The 22,572-nt window shown below is 39.0% G+C and overlaps 2 protein-coding genes across 6 annotated transcripts in view; both read left to right on the top strand.

Annotated features, from left to right (window-relative positions):
* Window positions 1-4,171, top strand: part of LOC111580028 (myelin basic protein-like) — a 55,621-nt gene extending 51,450 nt beyond the window's left edge. The window contains exon 4 of the mRNA XM_023287573.3: window positions 3,749-4,171. Coding sequence (XP_023143341.2) covers window positions 3,749-4,047 — 299 coding nt within the window. The 3' untranslated portion in view covers window positions 4,048-4,171. The remainder of the gene's footprint in view (window positions 1-3,748) is intronic.
* LOC111580029 (myelin basic protein-like) lies at window positions 4,039-21,405 on the top strand. Of its 5 annotated transcripts, XM_023287575.3 has the most exons (7): window positions 4,039-4,303; window positions 12,901-13,005; window positions 13,174-13,200; window positions 14,255-14,284; window positions 16,314-16,397; window positions 16,546-16,564; window positions 19,918-21,405. In XM_023287575.3, the coding sequence occupies exons 1-6, from the start codon at window positions 4,184-4,186 to the stop codon at window positions 16,546-16,548; spliced, it is 369 nt and encodes a 122-aa protein (XP_023143343.1). In that variant the 5' UTR covers window positions 4,039-4,183; the 3' UTR covers window positions 16,549-16,564; window positions 19,918-21,405. The 5 variants fall into 5 exon arrangements, with proteins under 5 accessions (XP_023143343.1, XP_023143345.1, XP_023143342.1 ...); XM_023287577.3 differs by lacking the exon at window positions 14,255-14,284 and having other exon boundaries at window positions 16,323-16,397; XM_023287574.3 differs by lacking the exon at window positions 16,546-16,564.
* The last annotated feature ends 1,167 nt before the right edge of the window (window positions 21,406-22,572 follow it).

The raw sequence follows: 22,572 nt of genomic DNA, 5'->3' as shown, positions 1-22,572 counted from the left end.
CAGGAATGATTACAGAATATATTAAAGGAAACTAGAAGAAACAAGGCAGCTGTAAGGCAGAAAGAACTCAATAAACTAGCTCACAAGGACATGTGGTCCTCCCAGCTTCATTATCTGCCATGTTGGACTTGTCGTATTACATTAATTGCAGGTCCATGGGCTATTGTGTTGCAGGCACACCTAGATATTGCCCTAATTTCCTGCTTCGCCTTATTAAACTTAGAAAAAAAAGATTTTAGAGATTGTGGACTTCAAGGTTAGATGCTAGAATATCCACTTCCCTTCTATCACATTTTGCTGATTGAGCTGAAACTGTTATCTAAATCGATGTAATATTGTTTACTATAGACATGTTTGGCTGTTTTGGACACATTATTATCAAATACAAAGGTTAGACAATAACAATCAACTTGGCTGATCACAACAGCCATTAAAAGAGCATTATTTAGTGTATTTATTTAGCCTATTATTGAACAAATTTATCAAATAACTGATTTAAGTCACCTTGTCATCCACTATCCTTCATTATTAGGCAGCTGGGAATGCAGGGAGGAGGGGACTTTTGTTTTATCACAGGAGAGTACAGATTGGAGAGTGAATCCTTGTTGCCTGAAATGTTCAGTCATCACTGAGTAATCTGCATTGATTAACAATCCCGTCAGTTGTCCATAAGTGTATTATGACCAAGGACACCCTGTTATTAATTAACCTCTATTGAGAGCATAAAAGGAGTCATCTGATTAGCACATTACTCATCAGCACACACAGACTTGTTGAACATGCTGTATTATAAGTATTATGTTCAAGTATTATGGACTGTGACGGTAGTTAATCCATGTCAGGATGTTTTTACTCTCTGTAATTCATATTTTATTGGTGTGATAGTAGCAGATGACAGCACTGCTGGGCTGAGAAAAGCGAGCGACAAATGATGGATGATGGAAATTTAAGAGGACCTTTGGGCAGGCAGCTGAAGGGTAGAAAAAGAGCAGCTCTCCTATTTACTCCTCTCTTTGTGGTAAAATAACGTAGAACTCCTGAGAGGGACCAGCAGTGTAAATGAATATAAACTGCCGGTAACAACAAATTATAAGTTACATTTCAGGTTATTTACTGTAAGCAGATAAATGAGTTAGAATATGTTGAATTTATTTTTTGAAGCTCTGCAGATGAAGTTTCACATAGAGCTATGTGAAGTCAACAAAACAACTGGTGTGACCACCTCAATACCATCTGCTGCAGGACGCCTCGTCTCCCTTAATATAGTCCTTTATAACTCTGTTGTTTGGCTGTTGAGAAACTCTTTGGACTCATCAGATGCGTCATTGTAGTGTTTCAGCATGAGAAGTGTCTTTCTTTTTGTTACCTTAAATGTCTTTCACACTTTTTACTGCACTGCACAGTTCAGTTAACTCACAGTTGATTGCTTATTCTGCAGCGATCCCTCTAGAAATGTGACCGTACAATTAATTGAACATGCAGCATGACTCATTAAAGAACATTTCTGTTGACTGTAGAGGCAACAAGCTAAGTTTTAATTTGCCAACAAGCCCCTGGGAAAAAATATAAAAACAGTGATATATTTCTGAGTTTTCTTCTTCACTTAGTTTTAACTCCATCAAAAAGTTTGGGGGCAAAAAGACAAACAGCTTCTCTTATGGTGTGTAAAAACCCCTGAAAAGAGGAATTATCCAGGAGAAACCACAGCATCCAGGCGATGACATGATGAATGTGTGTAATGTGGTGATAAATAGCTTTTAAATCCATGGCTGGATTAAAAGCCCTGCATGGATCTGAGTCAGGAACACTGAGACAAACTGACTGAGAGTATGACATCTATTGCACTGATCGTTTCATTTTTTCCATGAAGGTCTTTGAAAAGTGTTGCAAATACTTTTTTTTGGTAATATCAGATTCTCATCTTCCATTTCTGTTTTTTCTGGCCTAAAGTCTTCGTAAGATGTCTTTGAATGGAATGTGTCATCTTCTTAAAGCAACTCTTATCCCTAAAAAGTTTTTTTTATCAACTTAAAATGAGGATTTTTACTGTTTCACGTGGCCTTTAAAAGCTGAATTGACTTTTTTTTTTATAAGCTTTTATACCTTGGTCAGAATTTAATTAGGGGGAAATTAGACGTGAAGTGGAGCTGTTCCAACGGCTGGGTAGAGCGCCATTATTGGATCTTTATACCATCCTGTCTTATAACAGCAGGGATTGAAAAAGACAAGACTTCAAATGCTTTACATGAGAAACTGTTGCTGTCGACACCTCTCAGGCTTCTGTTTGGGAGCTGTTAAGCCCCTGATGAGATTTTGGAGAGTCAAAATCAAAAGCAATACGTCTCAGTATCTCCCCTTTGCTGACATGCCTCACAGCAATCGGTTTCGAAAGTGTATTTTAAATATTTTGTTCTTCCTCATGAAAAACAGTGATCCGAAGAAAATGCTGCAGGTGGTGGGCAACACGCACAATACTGTATCATCATCCCTCAGTGCAGCTTCTGATGTGAGGGAAACAGAGGCATAACAATGCAATGTCAAAGTGAAATTTTTCCACAAACTGTGTTTTGACAAGTGACTTGTGTTTAGAGTTCTGGTGTTTGCGTGACAAACAGTCGCTCCCCTCCATGAAGTATAAAAGTCTGTCTCTTCCTATAAATCATGTTGGCTTCTACACTTCATCTGCGCTCCCATTTGATTTATGACTTGCAAATCTGCCAGAAGGAAAACAAGCGTAAGGAGTTATCAGATGCATTGTTTTCCAAGTAATTCCACTTTTCCAGAATTGTAAGAACTCACAGTTGAACGTCTACATATAGTAGCAGAGAACTTGTTCCTGCTCTGCATCCACCGACAGCAGCCTCGTAGCTCTCGGGTCCCAAATCAGATAAGTGTCACCGTGCATCGGGTTGAAAATCCATACTTATAGGAGTTATTTTAGTGACACTGGGCCCTTTGTCTCTCTGTAATAACTATGCAGCTCTGACAACAGGCCACTGTTTCAGCCAATATTAGCATGCAGATTCTCTGGTGTAGTGCTACACCATTTCTGTCAGTACAGTGTGTATATTGTTTTGGAGGGAGGAATGCACTGGATGTCCTCTGCTGTAGGAGCGGGCCAGCCTAATGGATAGCTGTCAAAGTGGACGTTTCACGAACAGCTGTATTTCCATTTCAGTGGAACTAATACCACTGAGCATGCACTGAATTTGCATGGGTGAAGTGAAACATTTACTGCGATATTTTTGGGAAATGGGATCAAATGCATTACACTGGGTTGACTCTTTCTCTTTCTGTCAAATTTAGTGATTTTTTTTTAATGGTTGAGCCCAGTATCGATTGTGTTACTGAAAAAAAAATCAAGGTAGGTTTTGCAGTCAATTTTTTTTGTAGTTTACTAGTCAAATTAAGCTGAATGTGTCAACATATCCACTACAGCAATGTTTAAACTAAAAAAAAAAAAAAAAAAGAATCTGTGGGTGGTAAAAGTGGCATCTAAGGAAAAACAACACAGGCAAAATAAATCTTTGAAACTGATTAAGCACTTTTGATTGCATGTCTTTAATCTCACATTTTCCATCCCAGCAGGTAAGCTTTATTACAGCTGAAATGTGGAAAAATTAGCTCTGCTGGTGTCGGCTGCAGCAGGAAGGGCCCCGTCTCCTGAAAAGAGCCCATTGTGCTGCTCTGGCTTGTTGTGTGCCATGCAGGCCCGAGCCCATAGATGACCCTTGTTGTTTCTGCGCAGGCTTGGGTGAGGCAGATGCGAACCAGAACAATGGCTGCGTCTCGAAGAAGCCGGCGGTGACTGACTCCACGGGCGCTGAGGGCCCCCGCCAGCCCTGGACCCCCGCCAGCACAGCTGACCCTGACGCCGCCACACCACGCCCCCACCTGGCCCGCCTCTTCTCCCGAGATGCCCCGGGCCGAGAGGACAACACCTTCAAAGACCGACCCTCCGAATCGGACGAGCTGCAGACCATCCAGGAGCACAGCGGAGCGGCTTCAGAGTGCGGGTCGGAGAGCCCCGAACAGGACCTAGATTAGGCTAGCTTTTTTTTTTCTTCCTTTCTCCTCTCTTTTCTCTTTTTCCTCCTCTGTCCTTTGCGCTCTCATTTAAGGGAGAGACAAAAACCCAACATTTGACAAACACAAATATATACTACCAACTGCTACTGTAACCATGGCATCCGCAAGCAGCTCTGCACAGGCCGCCTTCGGGCTGGGCCGGAGAAAGAAGAACCCCGGCCTCCTGGATCAGATTGGAAAGTTCTTTGGTGGGGACAAGAAGAGGAAGAGCAAGGTGAGGACGCAGAGGGTCGAGGTGAAAAAAAACTCGACGGCTCTCGTGTTATCTCAGTTCATTGTGCTGATTCCACTCCCAGAACCACTGTTTAGTTCTGATTCTTCAACCTAAATTGTAAGAATTTGTTGCCATATATTTGTCATGTAGAGTTGCGTTGGTTTTGCTGTTGTTTTTATGGTGAACCAAAGTCACATTGTCCCGCGTTTCACATTAACTGGCGGATAATGAATGGACACTGGATAATGACTTTGGGTGGGGTTTGTTTTCTATTTTATTTCAAAGAGGCTGTGACTTTGAATCAGTTAAGGATAACTTTCTATATTGTTCTGTTTGTCTTTTATTTGAATGGTACTGACATGAGTAGCAAATCTTCAGTTAAATTTAATATATCTGTGGATGTGACGTTATATTGTTTCACATGTTGCTGCCATTGTGCTGTTTGTTTATTAGAACATTTATCGAACTGGAGAACAGCAGTGTTTCACTTCAGGTACTTGTCTACGTTGGGGAATTCATGTCCGTATCATTAAGATGTAACACTGGTAGAATATTTAGGATTTTGTCGAGGCATTGGACACTCTGCAGAGAGTTCACGCAGCTTCTTAGTAGAGTGTCTTTGGTTTCTCTGTTTCTGGAGTCAGTTTTGAAACATCTGTGAGAAGTCAGCCACAGGGAGGTACCTGACTGTTGTCTGCACGGGAAAGTGCTGATCACATTATGCTATAGATGATCAAAGAATTATATTATGTATATGAGCATATAATGAAATATAACAGAGTAAGAGCTTTTTATCATCCCCTGTTTGGGAATATATATATATATATATATAAAAAAGTCTGCATCCTATAAAGAAAGAACAGGCTTATCTTGCAGGCTAGTGATATTTGAGCCTGTATTGCTTTCTAATTATTTTGTGTTGTAGTGTTGTCAAGATGCCAGCATCTGACCTTTCGAAAAATACAGAACCGATCGATACCAATGATACCGATCAGGCTCAGTTTGCCTGGGAAAAACTTGATATTGGTTTAGTGTCTATATTTACTGTAGTCGCAAAAGTTCTGTTTGTACCAATCTGTCCATCCGTTTAGACAAATTGGGATCCACTTCCAGACACGATTTACTGCTTGGCACCGTGGCTACAGCTATTAGAAAGCAGACTGCTCAGCTCTGCTGCTTCCACTCCCTGTCAGGCCACTCAGTGATGCCCTCTGGAGGTGGAGATGGAATAAAAGTTTCAGCTGCCGCACCGAGTTCACAGCCGAACTGATGCTGGTTATCCTGACAACACTACGGCAACGAGCTGAGCCTAAACCAGAAAGCCTTTTGTAGTTCATTTAGGAAGGGAAATGATCGTGTTCTGGTTCTGTATGTCCCATCATGTGTCACATCTGCTCGCTGTGACAGCTGTCTTAAAACATTACCAATAATTGTTTGAAAGGAAAGCTATGGTACAGCGAGCTAATCCTGTGGACAACAATTCTCTGATTATAAGCAGTTTTTTCCTTTGTCCACTTGTCCTCGCCCTGCAGAGTGTTAATCTTAGTGCTTTGGCTCGGTAACCGCAGAGAGATCTCTGAACATCATCTAAATATGCATTTCCCTCACGCCTTATACCATCTATGAAATAGTGTTTAGTGTAAGATTCAGGATAATAATGATTTTAGACATATATACATATATGTCACAAATCTCTGCTTTAGCCTGTTCTGCTGATCAGATATTGTTTTTGCTTTTGAAATGATCAGGGAAAATATCAACAGAACAAATAATGAAGCTTTCATTTAGCATCGCACTAGCTACCAATTTGCCACACTATTTAATTTTCCCATTCTTTTTTGCCATAAAATTGTGCGTTATCCATACTGATGAGAAGTTTACTAAAAACAAAGATGTACAAATATATATTTATGTATTCACCAAGGATTTGCCTTCAAATAACGAGTGTTCACATCTCAAGTAAATGACAGACAAGTTCACCCCACCTCTGTTGCCTCTAGCAAAAAAAAAAACAACCTGCACTGACTTTCTGCTGCAAACACTTATTTTTTCAGAAAGAATACATCATGAAGACGGCTATTTACTAGCTTAATTTTTCTACATAGCCTATGTGTCTGTGCGCACAGATTCTCCACAGACATTCAGAATTCATAAATCTTGGCTGCAGTATTACCGTGAAAGATTGTGTCAGTGTTTTGCATTGGATTGAGGCTATGCATGCTTATTCCAGTCATGCTGTTTTCATACTTGGCAGGTGTGGAGTCTTTTACACGCCGATCCCTTGTGCTTTGTAATGTCTTTTGTCTGCTTTATTTACATAAGTTTCAGTCTTAGCCTGAGTTTGGGCATTTGGAAAAATGTCAAGACGAGAGATGTTTTCAGAAATTGTGACGTCAAAAAAAAAAAAAAAATTAATACAAACTGGTCTCAGGATGCAAAACAGTTGCAGGAAATCTACATTTGAGTGCTAACGGCAACTGGATCATTTCAGATTATAATAATGATGTGCTAAATGGCAGGAAAATAAATTTTGCATGAGCATTAGCTAGTCCAGCAGAAATGATAAATAAAAGAGAGTATTTGAAGTCTTAATTTTTTTTGAATCGGTCATACAATGCAATGCAGGAGTGATTATTGTAAATGAGTCAGGCTTTTAGCAGAACAGCTCACGGTCAAAACCAAAACTTTTGTGATACTGTAGTCAAACCCCAGTGTCTTGGATGAAGGAGGTGGGGGGCTCTGACTCCCTCATCTCACATCAGTTTGCTCACCTCAGGTTCACGAGTCTTTGACCCAGTCGGGGAGTTTTATTTGAACCAGCGGTGGATCATTGTTGACCCACTGTTTTGTTACGCCTTCAGCTTCGCAGTGGACGCTTGTAACTGTCTGGATCTGTTGTGACCAGTGACCTGTTCCTAACCTGATCCTGTTCTAAGCTTTTTGGATTATTGCTTGATTAAAAGTCTTTAACAACACCATCTGCACTGTCGCTGTTGTTTTTTTAACTTTGTGTTTGGCTTGGTGTCTCTCTTTTGGTTCTACTATTGTAAATGTCAAATCATATTAACTGCTCTGCTAATCCTGGTAACAGCCAGCCGCTCGGATTTTTAATTACTCCACTTCTGAAGTTGTGCTTTTGTTTTTTGTTTTTAATTTAGCTCCAAGTGAAAACATGTCTCAGCCTTTAAGATTATAGATTTTAATAGAAATTAATATTCCACAGTTGAGTCTGTCAATCACATAGATAGATCACACTCCAAACCAAAAGCAGGTATTGGAGATTGTTTTGAAGTTCCTCTCCAGACATTAATACAACTTCTAGAAACTCATCAAAATCATCACAGAATTACATATTCAGAAGTATTTTCCAAGAAAATGATCCTCTTATGCCTTAAAATGTCCGATATGACATGAAACAGTAGACGTTTGCCTCCTTTAGTATCTACAGATGTATGAATATGCTAATTGGGCCACACCACTTGATGCAGCTCGAGCTGTGACTCTAAAACTACAATACACTACTCAATGGCAAGTTGTAATACTGCAGTAATTCAGCTGTACATGTTTCAAGTAGAAAGAAGAAAGCCCCACCCTACAAGTGGACAGGACTAGTTCTTTAGGTTTTGTTATGCAGAAATGCTCAGTCTTGGAACTGACTGCTGGTTTCACTTATGAAAAACACCATATTTACATGGTAACAAGGTAAAAAAAATAATAAAAATTTCTTTAGGGGACGTCTGTTTACCTCCAATCTGATACAACCGAGTAATGGATGACTTGTCTTGTTTGTGTGATAACAAAAATGAAATGGCCTAAAAAGAGAATAAAACACCTTTGACCCACAGTTTGTCCACTAAACAAGGGCAGAATACTGTGATAAACAAGCTGAAGGTTCTTGTCTCCCGGAGCCGGGGTTTGAAATTCATTTATTTGTCACATTTTTCGAGTGTCTGTCTAAAGTATGTTAATGGAAACAGCCAGTTTAATTCAGCCAAATTAGGGCTCATTTTAATTTCTAATTAAAATGCTCAGATGTCTTTTTTTATTCATCCCTAGGTTATACAGAGAAACAGGTATAGTCAGGCACTCAATGAAAACCCAGGACTTTGTGCATTTTAATGTAGATTAAATGCAAGCTGAAAATGATTGATATTGCAGAATTAATAGGAAGCCTGCTAAATAAGTCACACATAAAAGAAGACAGTGCAACCTGCCAGTTCAACAAATTAAAAGTGTAAATATTGCTCAAGCTTTTTTCTTTGTGGCTTTGGACTATGTGCTACTCAGCAAAAAAGAGTGAGTTTAAGAATTCTTATGGGACTATTAAAAAAATATTAGGTTGGGAACTGGGACTGAACATGTTGCTCTAAAAAATGCACAAACGCCATAACTTGAGTGATTAATATAATCAATTTTGCCAATAATAAACAAAGACATTCTTAGAAAGTTTGATGCAGATGCCTCCCAGTAGTGCAACTTGTACACTGCTGTTCACCACCATGTTCGTCTATTTACTTCTAAACACCCGCAAGACTGCAGATGGGCTTTAACTAAATCAGAATAAATGAATAAATAACATTTGGAAATAGTTTCCTTCTCTTCTGCAAATGATCTGTAGTGTCAACACAATTCCTGATGAATATTAAATAGTTTCAGAGAAGTTCAGTGTCAAGAGACTGGAGTTTCTTAGAATTCTGAGTAGGATTTTCAGTCACGATCTCCAAGTCTCCTCTCCTGCTCAGGATTAATTATTAAGCTTCATCCATAATAAAGCAGATACTCAGCCAGGCTGTGACCTCTGACCTTAGTGATCATTAACCTACAGTTTGTCAAAAAGGGAAGGAATACCTTGTAGCTCCTGAATCCTGATTATCTCTCCTTGCTTTTCTCATCTTTTCCACTTTGTAATCCATGACCATCTAAGTACATTTTACAGCAACATCTGAGGGATGAGAGAGAGAGAGATAAAAGACAGATAATATATATATATATATATATATATATATATATATATATATATATATATATATATATATATATATATATATATATATATATATATATATATATATATAAAAAACAGATTGGAAAATACACTAATTTGTGGTAATTAGATACAAAGATCCCATTCTTATGGCTATACATTAAACATAAAACAGCTATACTATCATCACGTCCATTCCACCTGGCAAACACAACTTCTTTTAGCTCTGTTTTGGTCTCCTCCAGTGTGGTTGCTCATGTACATTTTTAAAAGAAAAGACATTTCAAACATTCCTTTCGTACAAACACAGCAGCTAAGTGTGTTGTAGTGTCATTGCTAATGGACAGATAGAGGGATAGTGATGAAACCCATATTGCATAATTCTCAGCAAGGAAATGACTTTGATTTCAACTATATCCACTTGTGGAGATTTAGACAATAAGTTACTGTTTATAAATTCTATGTATTGTTACATAAGTAAAAAATAATAGAAGAAAAACTGATGAGCAGTGACAGTGACTGTGGCTAAATATGGAGATGAAGAAAAGAGAAGCAACTGAAATCTCAGGAAGCAATGTCAACACTTGACAAATTCTTTGCCTGGCAGACAAGCAACACAAAGACTCACAAATCCTATGCATGTGTTACAGTCAGATAAAAATGAGTTCTTTCTTATCTCGGTATGTCCTTTTCTCTCACACACACCTGAACTTCTTTCTCCTCAGACATCAAATAGGCATCAATGATTCCAACCTCCCTCTTTTCAAAGACAACACTAAAGGAAAGATGGGCAACATACTTTCAATACTTACCAAAACAGATTTATTTCAGACTCAGACTCAATGTCACTCCTCATTATCCGAACAGCTCCATCATCATTAACAGCAAACAGGAATGTTTCCCTTCACATAATATTCTCATGAAAGCAGGAACCAAAATTATTCAGCATCGTCTTTTTTGAAAGCTTTTTTTTTTCAAATGGAAACATATATGTAGGCATAGGAGAGCAGAACAGAGAGAACAAACACAGAGCAGAGACTCATTCACATCAAAGGAAAAACTGGCTGAATTTGAAACCATGAGCACAAATCCTACAGAATTATTTGATCTGCTTTCTTCTCCCACCTCTTCCCTTTTCTCCTCTGTTCTCCCCCAGAACAAATTGCAGAGGCGACTCCATTCTCTCAACTCCTTTTCATTTATGCCTCTTTTTCCAGTCGAGAACAGAATTGAAACAGACATGCAGAGATGGGCTCATGCAAGAGGACTTCATTAAGATGTCACTGCAGGGGCAGCAGAAAGCTGCAATACAGAGCCTCACATCAATGAGAAGGGAACAATTGAAATAGTGGACTAGGGGAGGTGCTGAACTGCACATTTTTAATAAACCCCATAAAAGACAGCGCGAGTGACACCACATGTCTGTCATCTAGTGTAATGGAGGAGGCAGTGAAAGTTTCCCCTTCTCAGTAAACCTTAAAGCTCTCTGATGTGAGGTAATGGATGTGAATCATCACACTGCACATCCAGAGACACACACATTTTGCTGTTGCATTAATGGGGTCACAGAGAGGGATGAATGAGCCGACATTAACTGAAAGGACTGGACATACTGAGTAGGCGAAAATGAATGTGTTTTTTCCCTCCGGTGGGCAGGGTTTGTGAATGGCGTTTGCTATTAGAAGACTTATACTTTTCACCTTTTGTGTCTCCATAATGTTTGCTTGAGAAATGAAAGGATTTGCTCTTAAATGCTGCAGAGCTTTTACAAGCCAGAGGATATCGACCTTGCTTCCTTTCAACTTGATGTAGCCTTTGTAAAGTATGATTCTGAAACACTTGCTTCCGCTTTGAGGTGACAATTGGTCTTCTTTTAGTAGATCAACCCATTGACAAGAAAATAATGACGATTTCAACTTTTAATTTGTACCGTTTTAATTTGTATTTAATGACTCACGGCCGAGAGGTTTTGGCCAGTAAATCTTAACGCCCTTTTAAGTGTAAATGAGTTTTGACTTTACTGCAGTGGAGTACTTAAAAACACCAAACTCCAATGGGAACAGATTTAAATAAGCAAGGTCCTGAGCATGGCGTTTCTGTAATTACAGCTTTCAAGCACCTCGCTAATACGCCGAACCTTTTGGAGTGGTCTATATGCCCACTGCAGATGGTATTTGTCCAAATGTATTGTTATCCATCCATCCATCCATTATCTATACACCGCTTATTCCTCACTAGGGTCGCGGGGGGGGGCTGGAGCCTATCCCAGCTGACTCGGGCGAAGGCAGGGGACACCCTGGACAGGTCGCCAGTCTGTCGCAGGGCTATGTATTGTTATCTAATGAAAAAAATATTAGACGTGAAATCTGTCCTCTTTATTTGTAAATTCTTGATTTTCATCGTGTATATACTGAAGAATTATGTGATTAAAATATCAGCTGACTGGACTAGAGTTCATCGTCTTAACTAGAAGTACGACTTGTGCGGTATAAATGTAAGTTATTGTTATTATTGCGTATCCTTCTAATTTAAGACTTAGTTCAGAATCAAATATTATTATACAAGCTACGTAATCTCAGATTAGTCCATCCATCCATTTTCTTTGACATGCCCAGAGTCGGGTAGTGGTTGCAGCATGCTAAGCAGGGCAGCAACATTCTGCAGTCCCTGATGGGAGATCCCAAAGCGTTTCCAGGCCAGATGAGATCTGTAATTCTTCCAGTGAGCTCTAGGTCTACCCAGGGTTCTCCTCCTGGTTGGGTGAGGCTAGAAAACCTCCAAAGGAAGGTGTCCATGAGACATTCCGGTGAGATGCGGACTTCTTTTGACGTGAAGGAACACCAACTCTCCTCACCCGATCTCTAAGGCTCTTGTCACTTTTAGGCTCTCTATTCAGAGCTCACGATCACTGCAGAGGGTTGGAACACAGATCAACTGGTAAATTGAGAATTTTACGTTCCAGCTTGGCCCCATCTTCATTCGCATTATTGCTGATCCTGTGCCACTCCACTCACACTCCATTTTTCCATCACTTGTGTACAAGATACCGAGATATTTAGCTTCTTTTGCTTGGGGCAGCAACTCACCACCAACCCAGAGGGAGCAATCCAGTTTGTGGCAGAGAACCATGGCGTCAGACCTTGAGAAGCTGAATCTCATCCCCTTCACACTGTAAATCCAACAAAACAACTTCGGAAAAAAGCAGATGCAACTCCGAGGTTCCCAATCCGGACACGTTCCTCACCCCAGCTGTACCTCCTGTCTATGAGTATCACAACCAGGATCAGACACCTTAAGCAACCAAAGGGAGACGCTTTCGGCACAAAGTCAAACACATGCAAAGTCAAGTGTTTAATTAAAATGCCAATCATTTTGTATCTTTGGTGATTTCCTTTGCTTCATTTAGCAGGTAAGTAGGACACAAAGTGTTGGTTCATTTTAAATATTGATTTCTTTAATCCCAACTTTGCTAACCTTCATTTTTAAAGATGTCGATTAAAGCAAAACAGTATGCGTATGAGTCTCTCACCCTCAAGATTTAAAGTCCTACTTTCATGTTCGCTACACTTAACATGCAGTCTATCGTTTCTTTGCTTTTCCTTTTCCTGTCCAGGGCTCTTTCCGAGGTGCTCTCTCTCCAGCCCCTCAGAAAGCCTCTGCCACTTCCCCACGCAAGCGCGGAGCAGAGAACGCCGTGGTCCATTTCTTCCGCACGATCGTGAGTAATGCTTAGCTCTCCGACACTCTCAGGCTCTCAGGTCAGACAGGAGCTTCAGTGATGTTGCCAGCTGTTCTTCCTCCATGTTTGGTCTCTTTGCTGTGCCGTTGCTTCCTCTGATCGCTCACTAACTCTGTCAAAACCTCTCTGTTATCAACACTTCTTCAGGTGTCCCCCGCCCCTCCCAAGTCTAGGGTGAGTCTGCTTTCTGTTGATTTGCAGAGACATGAATAGATAAGTCAAAAGTTGAATGAAAACTCCTGTAGATACTTATTACAGATAAAAAAAAATCTATAAACTTCTCCACGCTCCTTTAGATCCAGTATTTGCTCAGAGCATGAAAGATTATTTCCTGTTAGACAGTTGAAGAAAAAGTCGAGTTTAGAAGAAACTGCCAGGGACTGAACCTCTACAGCAAGACACAAACTTTACATTTGTTTATTTTTATAACCAAATATTACTCAAATTTAAAATCTAAGCAAGAATAAGCCAGAAGTTGGTTTTTTTTTTTTTTTTAATTGTTAGTTTCAGTGCGTTTTTCCATTCCATTTTAGGTCATTTAAGTAAGGTGACATGTTTACAGTTACAGTTGTTTTCAACCTTTCTTTTTCAGATTCACCTCATTTTTCAGTGCAGTATTTTTTTCAGTATTGTACTCATATAGTAATGCTTTTTTACTTTTTAGGCACTACATTTCATCTGTTATATCATTTGTTTTTTTCTGAGCAATCTCTGGTACAAGAATTTCCTTCCGGATCAATAAAGTTTTATCTTATTTTAGCTTAATTTAGCTTAGCTTAGCAACAGCAGGGACTAGAAAATAGATTCTGTCTCACTGATGGCAGGTCATTTTAATGTGAAACCAAACAGTCTAATTGGCGGACTTTCAAAGAACCGTGTACGAACACATGCAAGAAACAAATATTTACAGCATCTTTGCAATCACTTTAAAATAGTCGAACGGTAAATGTACTATATGGTTCATGTCTTTGGCCTTGTTGCTGCTGAATGTCACTAAACTTGTGCTCTTTCCAATGTGAGCATCCTCCTTGCTCCTCTCTCCTCCCTCTCCAAACACATTTCCCCCCCGTGACCCCGTGACTCCTCCTCCCCACCCCCCCTCTGGATGGACTCTCCCACCTGCCTCCTCTCCTTTTCCATCCTGCCTTTGCGCTGAGTAAGTTTTTTCTATTTGTCCCCTCTCCCTCCTGCCTTCTTGTCCTTGTCTCTTGTTTCTCTGCACATCCAGTGGAGAGGACTAGCAGCCAAGATAGGCCTGGTAGGTGGTGTGATAACTGCAACGAAAAAAAAGAAAAAAAGGGAAGGTATCATGCCTAATTAAACATGAAGGAGCAAGTGAGGTCATCTTCTCAAACTGCCTTCTAGCATGACGCCTGTGGCTCTTTTTCCATTTCCATCAACCACTTAGGCCTTCGTAATCTGTCCATACATCAGTGATAACGCCCTCATCTCCTGCCGACTTAAGTCCATTTTCAAGTACATCATGCCCATTTTGTGACTTTGTGGTCTGACCTATCCATATTGTGTGCATATATTGTTGTTATGTTAACACAGACCTTCCTTCCCTCTTCATTATCCTTGTTTCATTCCAAACGTTCCTTAGTGGCTGGCTGAAGTGAGGCTGCCTTCTGCTTCGTTTGGCAACATTATCAGCACTTAATCTAACATCCTCATGCATGTACGTGAAGCAGCGGAGGAGGTGGTTGTGACTAAAAGGGGGGAAAAAAAGAGACTCTGCTAAGGGACTGTAAAAAAATTACTGGAAAGGAGGAGGTCAATAAAATGGGAGGGATTATAGGTGGGTGTGAAGGTTGACAGGATATTTATTTACTGGACTGAATTTAGATTTTATTTCGACTTTCCCTTGACATAAAAAATAATGATATAGAAAAGACAACTTTTACTTTACTATTTTTATTATTGAACATTCATCGTGGATAATAAATTATGGTTCCATCAAATCCTCAAATCATCAAATTATTGAACAATTTGACATTGTTCAAAAATCCCACACATTTTAATAGCAGTGAATATGGGTATTTATAAAGATATCTGCAAAATTTTAGCTTAATATATTAAATGCTTTCTAAATAAAATGCTTTCAAAAATACCAATGCATCCACTTTCAGCACGTTTTATTTGCACATGAAATTCAAGGTTATGTTTGACAACAATATGTCACAAAGTGTTACAGACAAAAGCCTAAAATTTTCGGTAACAAGTAGACCAAACTGTCTTTAGAGGTAGAATGGTAAAATTAGCTATCACATTAGCATTAGCATCATTTACACTTAGCTGCAAATGACGTGGTCCCAGCTGTATTGTTAAAGTTATACACCGCTGTCTGTTTCCTTTTGCATGCTGTTTTGCAGATGTGTGGGTTAGGTAGCAAAACTATGTTAGAGATCTGGCAGACATCTTGTTCTTGATATTTGAAGCAGGATGCTTAAATTCCAACCCCAATACTGATACAACAAATAAATCAGACAATGCACAGGCAATGTAGCTATATTCTTTTTTTCTTTTTCCTACTTTGTAATAATAATGTAACATATTGCCATCATGTTAAGATCCTTGTTTGTTTGTTTTTTAATAAAGTGACTCCTGACACCATTCCAGTAATTTTCATACAGTTCTTTAGTAAATTTTTTTTTTTTTTTACAGGACTTTTTGTGCTTATTTGTGCATTTCTCTGTCTTTTTCACTTGAAAATATTAAGTCCTCTGATTATTTCAGCTTCTTCATCCAAGTGGCAAGAGGCAACATTTAAAAATGTTTCCCAGTTCAAGACCAAATCCCAGTGTTGTTAAGTGCCAACATTTGGTTATGATAATATGCAAGTACCATAGGATTAATTCATGCATGTATTCAGAAAGTTAAATGTTATGCTAGAAATGTTCGTCAATGGAAGCATTACCTTTAGTGGTTCCAAATCTTTTCATTTTTGCTGCTCTGCAGCTTTTCTACCTCATGCATTATTCTAACACTTAGATGAAAACATTACTTTAAGTGGTACACAAGTATAATAAAGTGAGATTGAAAAGGACTGCACTCTATTGGATGTCTATTTTTTCTCAATATTAGTTTTTTTTTTTTTTTTTGGACTACATCCTTGCAGAATGTGCTCTTTTGTGCTACATTCTCTCCTCTCATAGCTTTTTCACTGCTCATACTGAACTGAAAAAGAATCCAGAGCTCTTTGTGGAAAGGTCAACCACATCTTAATCTCTTGATCAGCGTCTTTAAGATTTTTTAAACACACTTGACTCATTTTCTCCTTCTGCCAGGGCCCCCAGAAGTCACACTCTGCTAAAGCCAAGAAGGCCAGTGCAGGGGACGGCAAAGGCACCCTGACTAGGATCTTCAAAATGGTAAGAAAAGAAGACATAAAAACTACTTGTGATACGCTTTAAAAGTTATTTCCTAGAAGCGTCTCCACACTGACTGAAAATGAAATTGCTCTGAAAATGGAATTTTTGACTAATCACTTTCTTGCCCCGTTTTTTTTGTCTGTCTCAGTGATGATATCAGCAGCAGAGTGAGTAACTAATATATGATGGAAGGAATTCTTTAGCTTAACTCATCTGTTAAACATCGATGCGCTTAGAAGACATCGTAATCTCATTACTACAGCAGCCAGCAGCGGAATAATAAGATGCTTTTAGACACGAGATTGATCAACGTGCATGCTACAAGCTTCATGCCAGCACTGATATAATCATGCTGAAGATGGTAGATCCAGTTCTGATGAGGATTCAGCGGAGCTACAGCTAACATACTTTGCCTGCTCTACAGGGGAGAAGTGACGTCTTATGCATTATGTGTGATCTAACATTATTTTGTGCTGTCATCAATCAATTACCAAGCATCAGGCTCCATCAGGTGCTTTGGAGAAGTCACTGAATGCAAACAGTAGAGACTTCCATGATGTTGAGTGCCCTCTGACCAGAGCTAAAGTGTTTTGCTTTTTTTTCCAAGTTTCTCACCATAACTTGCACTCACTGTTTCCGACAACTCTGCGAAAGCAGATGGAAACAAAAATTGAAGAATTGATGTTGGATCGAGACATTTCTGGTTTCCAGTCCAAAGAAAGTTAATTTGTGTTTGAGAGCGTGACCTTGGAATCACAGAAATTTTGGTAGAAATTTCATTAGACAACAAAAATGTATAAGTCTGCACTCCAGTAACTAATAGTTCTTCTCACGAAAACACGAAATGTCAAAACTAATTGAGCCCAGATGGAAGTTTTGACTCTTGATCCTAGTATGACTAAGTAAATTTAAGTTGAAAGCGCCCACGTCGAAACTTTCGGGTCATTCCGCTGGTGTAACATTTAGCCAGCTCTTAAACACTCATTAGCATTTACTTCAGATTGACTTTCCATTTCATAAAGCAGCTCCCTGTGTACTGATGTGTTTATGTCTGTCATGAAGAGGAGTGGCAGCGCTCATGCTCTACTAGTTTTTCCCTGTCAGGTTCTAATTAGCCAGCCCAACTGACTGTACTTTAGATTAGTTAGTTTAGCAATAACTGAAGGTAGAGAGAAATCCAAATTTCCCCAGGGCTGCGGCATCCTCCTCTGTAGTGGCTGAATTGTTGTCACTAAGCTGCCAGAGAGTAAACAGCTCTGGATGTGACCGACATCTGGGACGCTTGTTTCCAATCTTTCTGATACGGTTAATTAGCGATGAGTCAGTGGCTTCACACCATCGCTTCAGTTTCTGCCTCACATAAATGACATCAAATGGAAATGAGCATAAAGCTACATTAACTTTAGAATAATGTTTCGCTCTTTGTTTCCATTCATTTTACTCTTTCAATTTCCAATTCAAATCCAATTACCACTGCAGTATGTTGGGATTCTGCCTCAGATGATGAATTCCTGGTAAAATGCTTCAACAAAAGCTTGCATCATTTTATGAGGAGTAAACAGATTTCCACAGTGCAGATTACCTTCTTAAGCAAACCGGAAAGATTTGTCTAATTTGTATAATCTTTCCGCCTTTTAGAATCTTCTCCTCTTCCTGAATTTTGATCTGTTTTGCAGAGTAAAACAGGAAAAAAGTAGAATATAGGCTGAAAGACTGCTCACTGATAAACACAGAATGTCTGATGTGGAGCTTTAATCTGGAATAGAGAGCTTTTTTTGCGTCTGAATGGATAAAATGGCCCAAAACTTCAAATAAAATGCATTTGCTGGGTCTGTGAAGCAACTCTATCAGAACACCATCTTAAATAAACAATTTTGCAAAATAATGCGCTCCCATTAACATCAGCAATGTATTCTACCAGGACAAGAAAAACACATGTGAAAGCACAGAGATGATTTAGATTTTTTTAGATGTGTTTTTGGGTCCCATTTATTGTGAATTAAACAATAAATAAAATAATTTAAAAAATGAATTAAAGTCAGAATTTAGTATTACACAATAAGAGGAAATATGGAGAATATCAAAAGTGTAATTTTTACATCCATATAATTAGATCTAGAATTTACTTCTAAGTCATAATTCAGATTTTCTTTAAAAAATATTCTTGAATTACTGTCTTAGTTTCTTGTATTTTTTCATATTTCTGAATTTGAGCTGTAATTGTGTCTTAGTGTAACATAAATCTGTCATAGTTCTTAACTTTTGATTCTTTTCTTGTAATCAGATCTTACATTTCTGATGTACTTGTGCAAATACTTGACTTCCTCTCACAAATTTGACATATCTTATATTTATTTCAGTATGTATTTATATGTGTTTATCCCATTTTTTGACATAATTTAACTTAATTTTAACTCATTGAAATACTTTGAAATTCAAAGTTTCATCTCTACAGTGTCACTGGAGGACATCCAGCTTTTTTACCTTTGTGCCATTTTTTCAAAAATTTTAAATTTTCATGTTGAAAATCAAGGTCAATGAAGTTACTATATATGGTTCCTTGTCCATTAGTGGTTAAAAAAAAATTCCAAGAAATGTATGTATCATCACTTAGTACAACTACTCAACAGTAAAATCATCAACTAACCATGGTTAGTTCTGACGCTTCGACTGCAAATATGGAAAAGGACCGAGCCACAAGAGAAAAGGGAAAGTTTGATACGTTCCAGACCTTTACTGATTGGTCAAATGCCCTGATGTCGTGTGCTGTAACGAGTGTTCTTCACTGATTGGCTGAGTGAAAACCACATGCTTCTCGACCTCACTGAGAGGCGGGAGCAACGATATATTTAACCCTTTGATGCACAACATGGATCAAAAGTGACCCATATTCAATGGAAAATGGGTTGTGCACCAAAGGCTTAATGTGTGTGGAAGTTACCAAATACGTTTTTTCATTGTAATTTCAAATACTTTTTCACAGTTCTGACTTAATATCCCATATTTTACTTTCTCATAACTTTGATTGAATATCACAAATTTCTCTTCTGTTAATATAATTTATATGAATCTATTGTAATTCTGACTTATTATCACACAAATATGTCAGAGTTTTAATTAATTTTTGCTCACAAATCTACTAATGTGCTTATCTGGCGTATTCAATGACCGCTCTGACTTTTCACTCTGAAGCCCTGGTGTCATTATTCAGTGGAAGTTTACTTCATTCAATGATGTGTGACTAAAGGCCTCAGGATTCATGAAAGACTTGATGAAACCTGATGTAACACGCTCTCTGTTTTTTCCCCGAAGGGAAAGAGACAACTCAGACAGCAAATGTTTTGTAAGGGCTGATAATTATAAACGGTGAAGACTGAAATTTCACACTCAGGAGTAATTGGCTACCTGTTAGTTACCATGATGTTACTGAGGCCTTCAGAGTGAAATGACCGAACACATCGGAGTGCTGAGAAACACCTACGGGCTGCATGTATTCACCGCATTGTGTTGTCTGTTCCAGGGAAGCAGGAGTGCTTCTCCAGCCAAACGCTGAGGTCCCTCTACAACCCTTCCAACAGGGCAGACGTTTGAGAGCACGGGGGGAAAAAAAACAACAAAAAAAAGAGGAAGAAGAGGAGGAAATCTTGTCAACCCTTACACTCACCGTCCCCTCCGCCTCTGTTAACACTCTAATGTCGGCTAAATCCTTCATCTCCCCCTATTACTGCCCCCACCCTCGACTCCTTTGGCTGGTAGATAGCGACACAATCTGTTGCCCCCTCCCACCTCCAAACCCTGCATGCGTTGTGCTGAGTCTGTGCAGTCATCATCACTGTTTGCTGATCCTGAAGCCGCTCACATGTGCAGCCTGAATGATCCATCCACGGCTCTCCTCCTTATCTATACCTGCGCTTGAGTTTTGTGTCTGTGGTCATTTCTCTAACGAAGGGAGGCTGAACCGGAGCAGATCTGGGGTTAGTTGAAGGTTCTGGCCGGTGCAAGTCCGACTGACTTGACCGTCGTTGCCACTCGTTGACGGAGCGAAAGCCCAGGTCGTTTCTGCTTCAGAGAAGAGAGGTTTTCTGTCCTGTTGCGCTGTCGACGTCACTTCCTCCAACCTTCCTCTGTGTTTCCATGTGTCTGAACGTTGTTCTGTGACAGATTTAACACATCTTTTACATTACTGTGAGAGCCATTTTCATCGAACCCTTGTGTCTGACGTGTAGCTAAGTGTCCCGTCATGAATGTGTTGTTGATCCATGTTTGTCATTATTGGACCTAAGGCTGGCTGTGGATTTTGTGGTAAAAGTTACATTTCTAAACCTTCTAAATAATTTTTTTTCCTGCAGTAGTCACTGAAATATAGATAATTTTCTTTTACAGTCCATGAGATAATGACATGACTAAAACTGAATCTGAACTATGATGCTGATGCTGCAGCACGATGCCAGATTCAGACCTGTTCCTAAACGCTTCAGCGTAGTCTAGTGTAGGTCTCTCCTTTGTCTTCATCCTTTCTATCTCGTGCACAGCACACATACTGTAAATGAAATTCACAAAAAGCCCTCGCTCAACAACAACTGCCTTTTTCCTCCTGACTACCAAATACAATGTGCTGTGTTTCCTTTTTTTTTGTGAATAATAAACAAAAAAACAACAATTTCAAAAAGGTGCTCTGTGACTAACTCTGTAATGACACATTATAAAGTGTTTTTCTTTCTGAGAATGTGCAAGTTTTCTGTAAAAAGGAAATAGAGTCATTTGTAGAAAAGGTCAGCGCCACCATTGGGGCTGTTCCATTCATCTTCCAAAAAGCAGGCGTGTGTGACGTGCAGCGTTCATCCCTCCCACTGTTTGCTTGAGCCTTGTGAGTGCCGTGTACTGTTTTATTGCTGAATGGATGCTGGGAATGAATGTAAACTTCCTCCTCATCATTGTATGTGTAATAAAACATGACCAGCCACTTAACTGAGAATAAACAAATGTTCAAAAAAAGTATAAAACCAAATCTACTCTCTGTGTTTTGAAGCTTCTGTTAATGCATCAATGGAAGAAAAAGAGGGTGAAGGAAAGAGCTGTGATGTGTGATGTTACGAAGGTATGGCATAGATTTCCATAAAGCCAGAATGTGACTCATCCACTGATCTTTATTCATGCTGAGCTTCCTGAGCTCATGACTGTACCAGATGGAGTTCTCACTATTCTGGCTCAAGTATAATCACACAGTATGGTTTGTATTTCCATGTCATGTTGGAATAATGGAAGCACAAAGGCTGGTTGGGTCACTGAAAACATCACTGCGTTTGCCTTCATTTCATCCCCTTCAAATAACCGGGTCATATTTTTTCCATATAATTTTAGTAGCTGTTACAGAACCACGAATCAGAATGCAAACACCAGATGGACCACATGAATACTTCAGTGTTTCCATCTTATGCAACTTCATACTTCAGCTCCACTACCTTTCAAAGGGTTATACTGTGTTATCTGCTCTGCTATGTTTACTTGACAGCTTGAGTCAGGTTCAAGATGAATATTTCACACAAAAGATGGTAAAACAAGCTTTTAAAATACAACACATTGTTAAAGATTCAACTGAAAAAAGCAGCATGTAGTCAGGATCACATTTCAGATGCCTGAAGCTCCAGAAAATTCAGATATTTCGCTTTAAAATTCTCCCATAGTTCCGTTCAAATTATGATCCAACATCTCTCCAAAATTAAAGATCACAAAACGAAGTCTGTGTACCTACATGCTTTCTTTATTTAATGTGTATCAAGCTTACCGCATCCTTTATTCTCAATTATTTATATTTTTATGTGCAAATGTATTTATTTGTGTGTGTTTTTATGCTTGTGTTACCATTAAACTACACTCTAAGAAATTTCCCCGTAAATTCACAGTAAAGAGCTGACAGCAAAAGTTGCCAGCAGAGCACTGTTATTCTACAGTAAACCTACCGTATCCTACAACAACAGTTTATTACTGTAACAAATATTACAGTATTATGATGTTTAGAGTTTATGCTTACAGTATATTACTGTCAGTATTTTGGTGCCATTATACTGTTATTTTACTGTTTGTACTGTAATCTTCATAAACAGTTTATTACTGTAAAATTGATATCAGAGAATGTGATGATATGAAGTGATAACATTGCTGAAAACTAATGATT

This window comes from Amphiprion ocellaris, chromosome 9, assembly GCF_022539595.1.
Source record: "Amphiprion ocellaris isolate individual 3 ecotype Okinawa chromosome 9, ASM2253959v1, whole genome shotgun sequence".
NCBI lineage: Eukaryota > Metazoa > Chordata > Actinopteri > Pomacentridae > Amphiprion > Amphiprion ocellaris.
The sequence above is the reverse complement of the archived record's forward strand: the minus strand, read 5'-3'. Positions and strand labels throughout refer to the sequence as shown.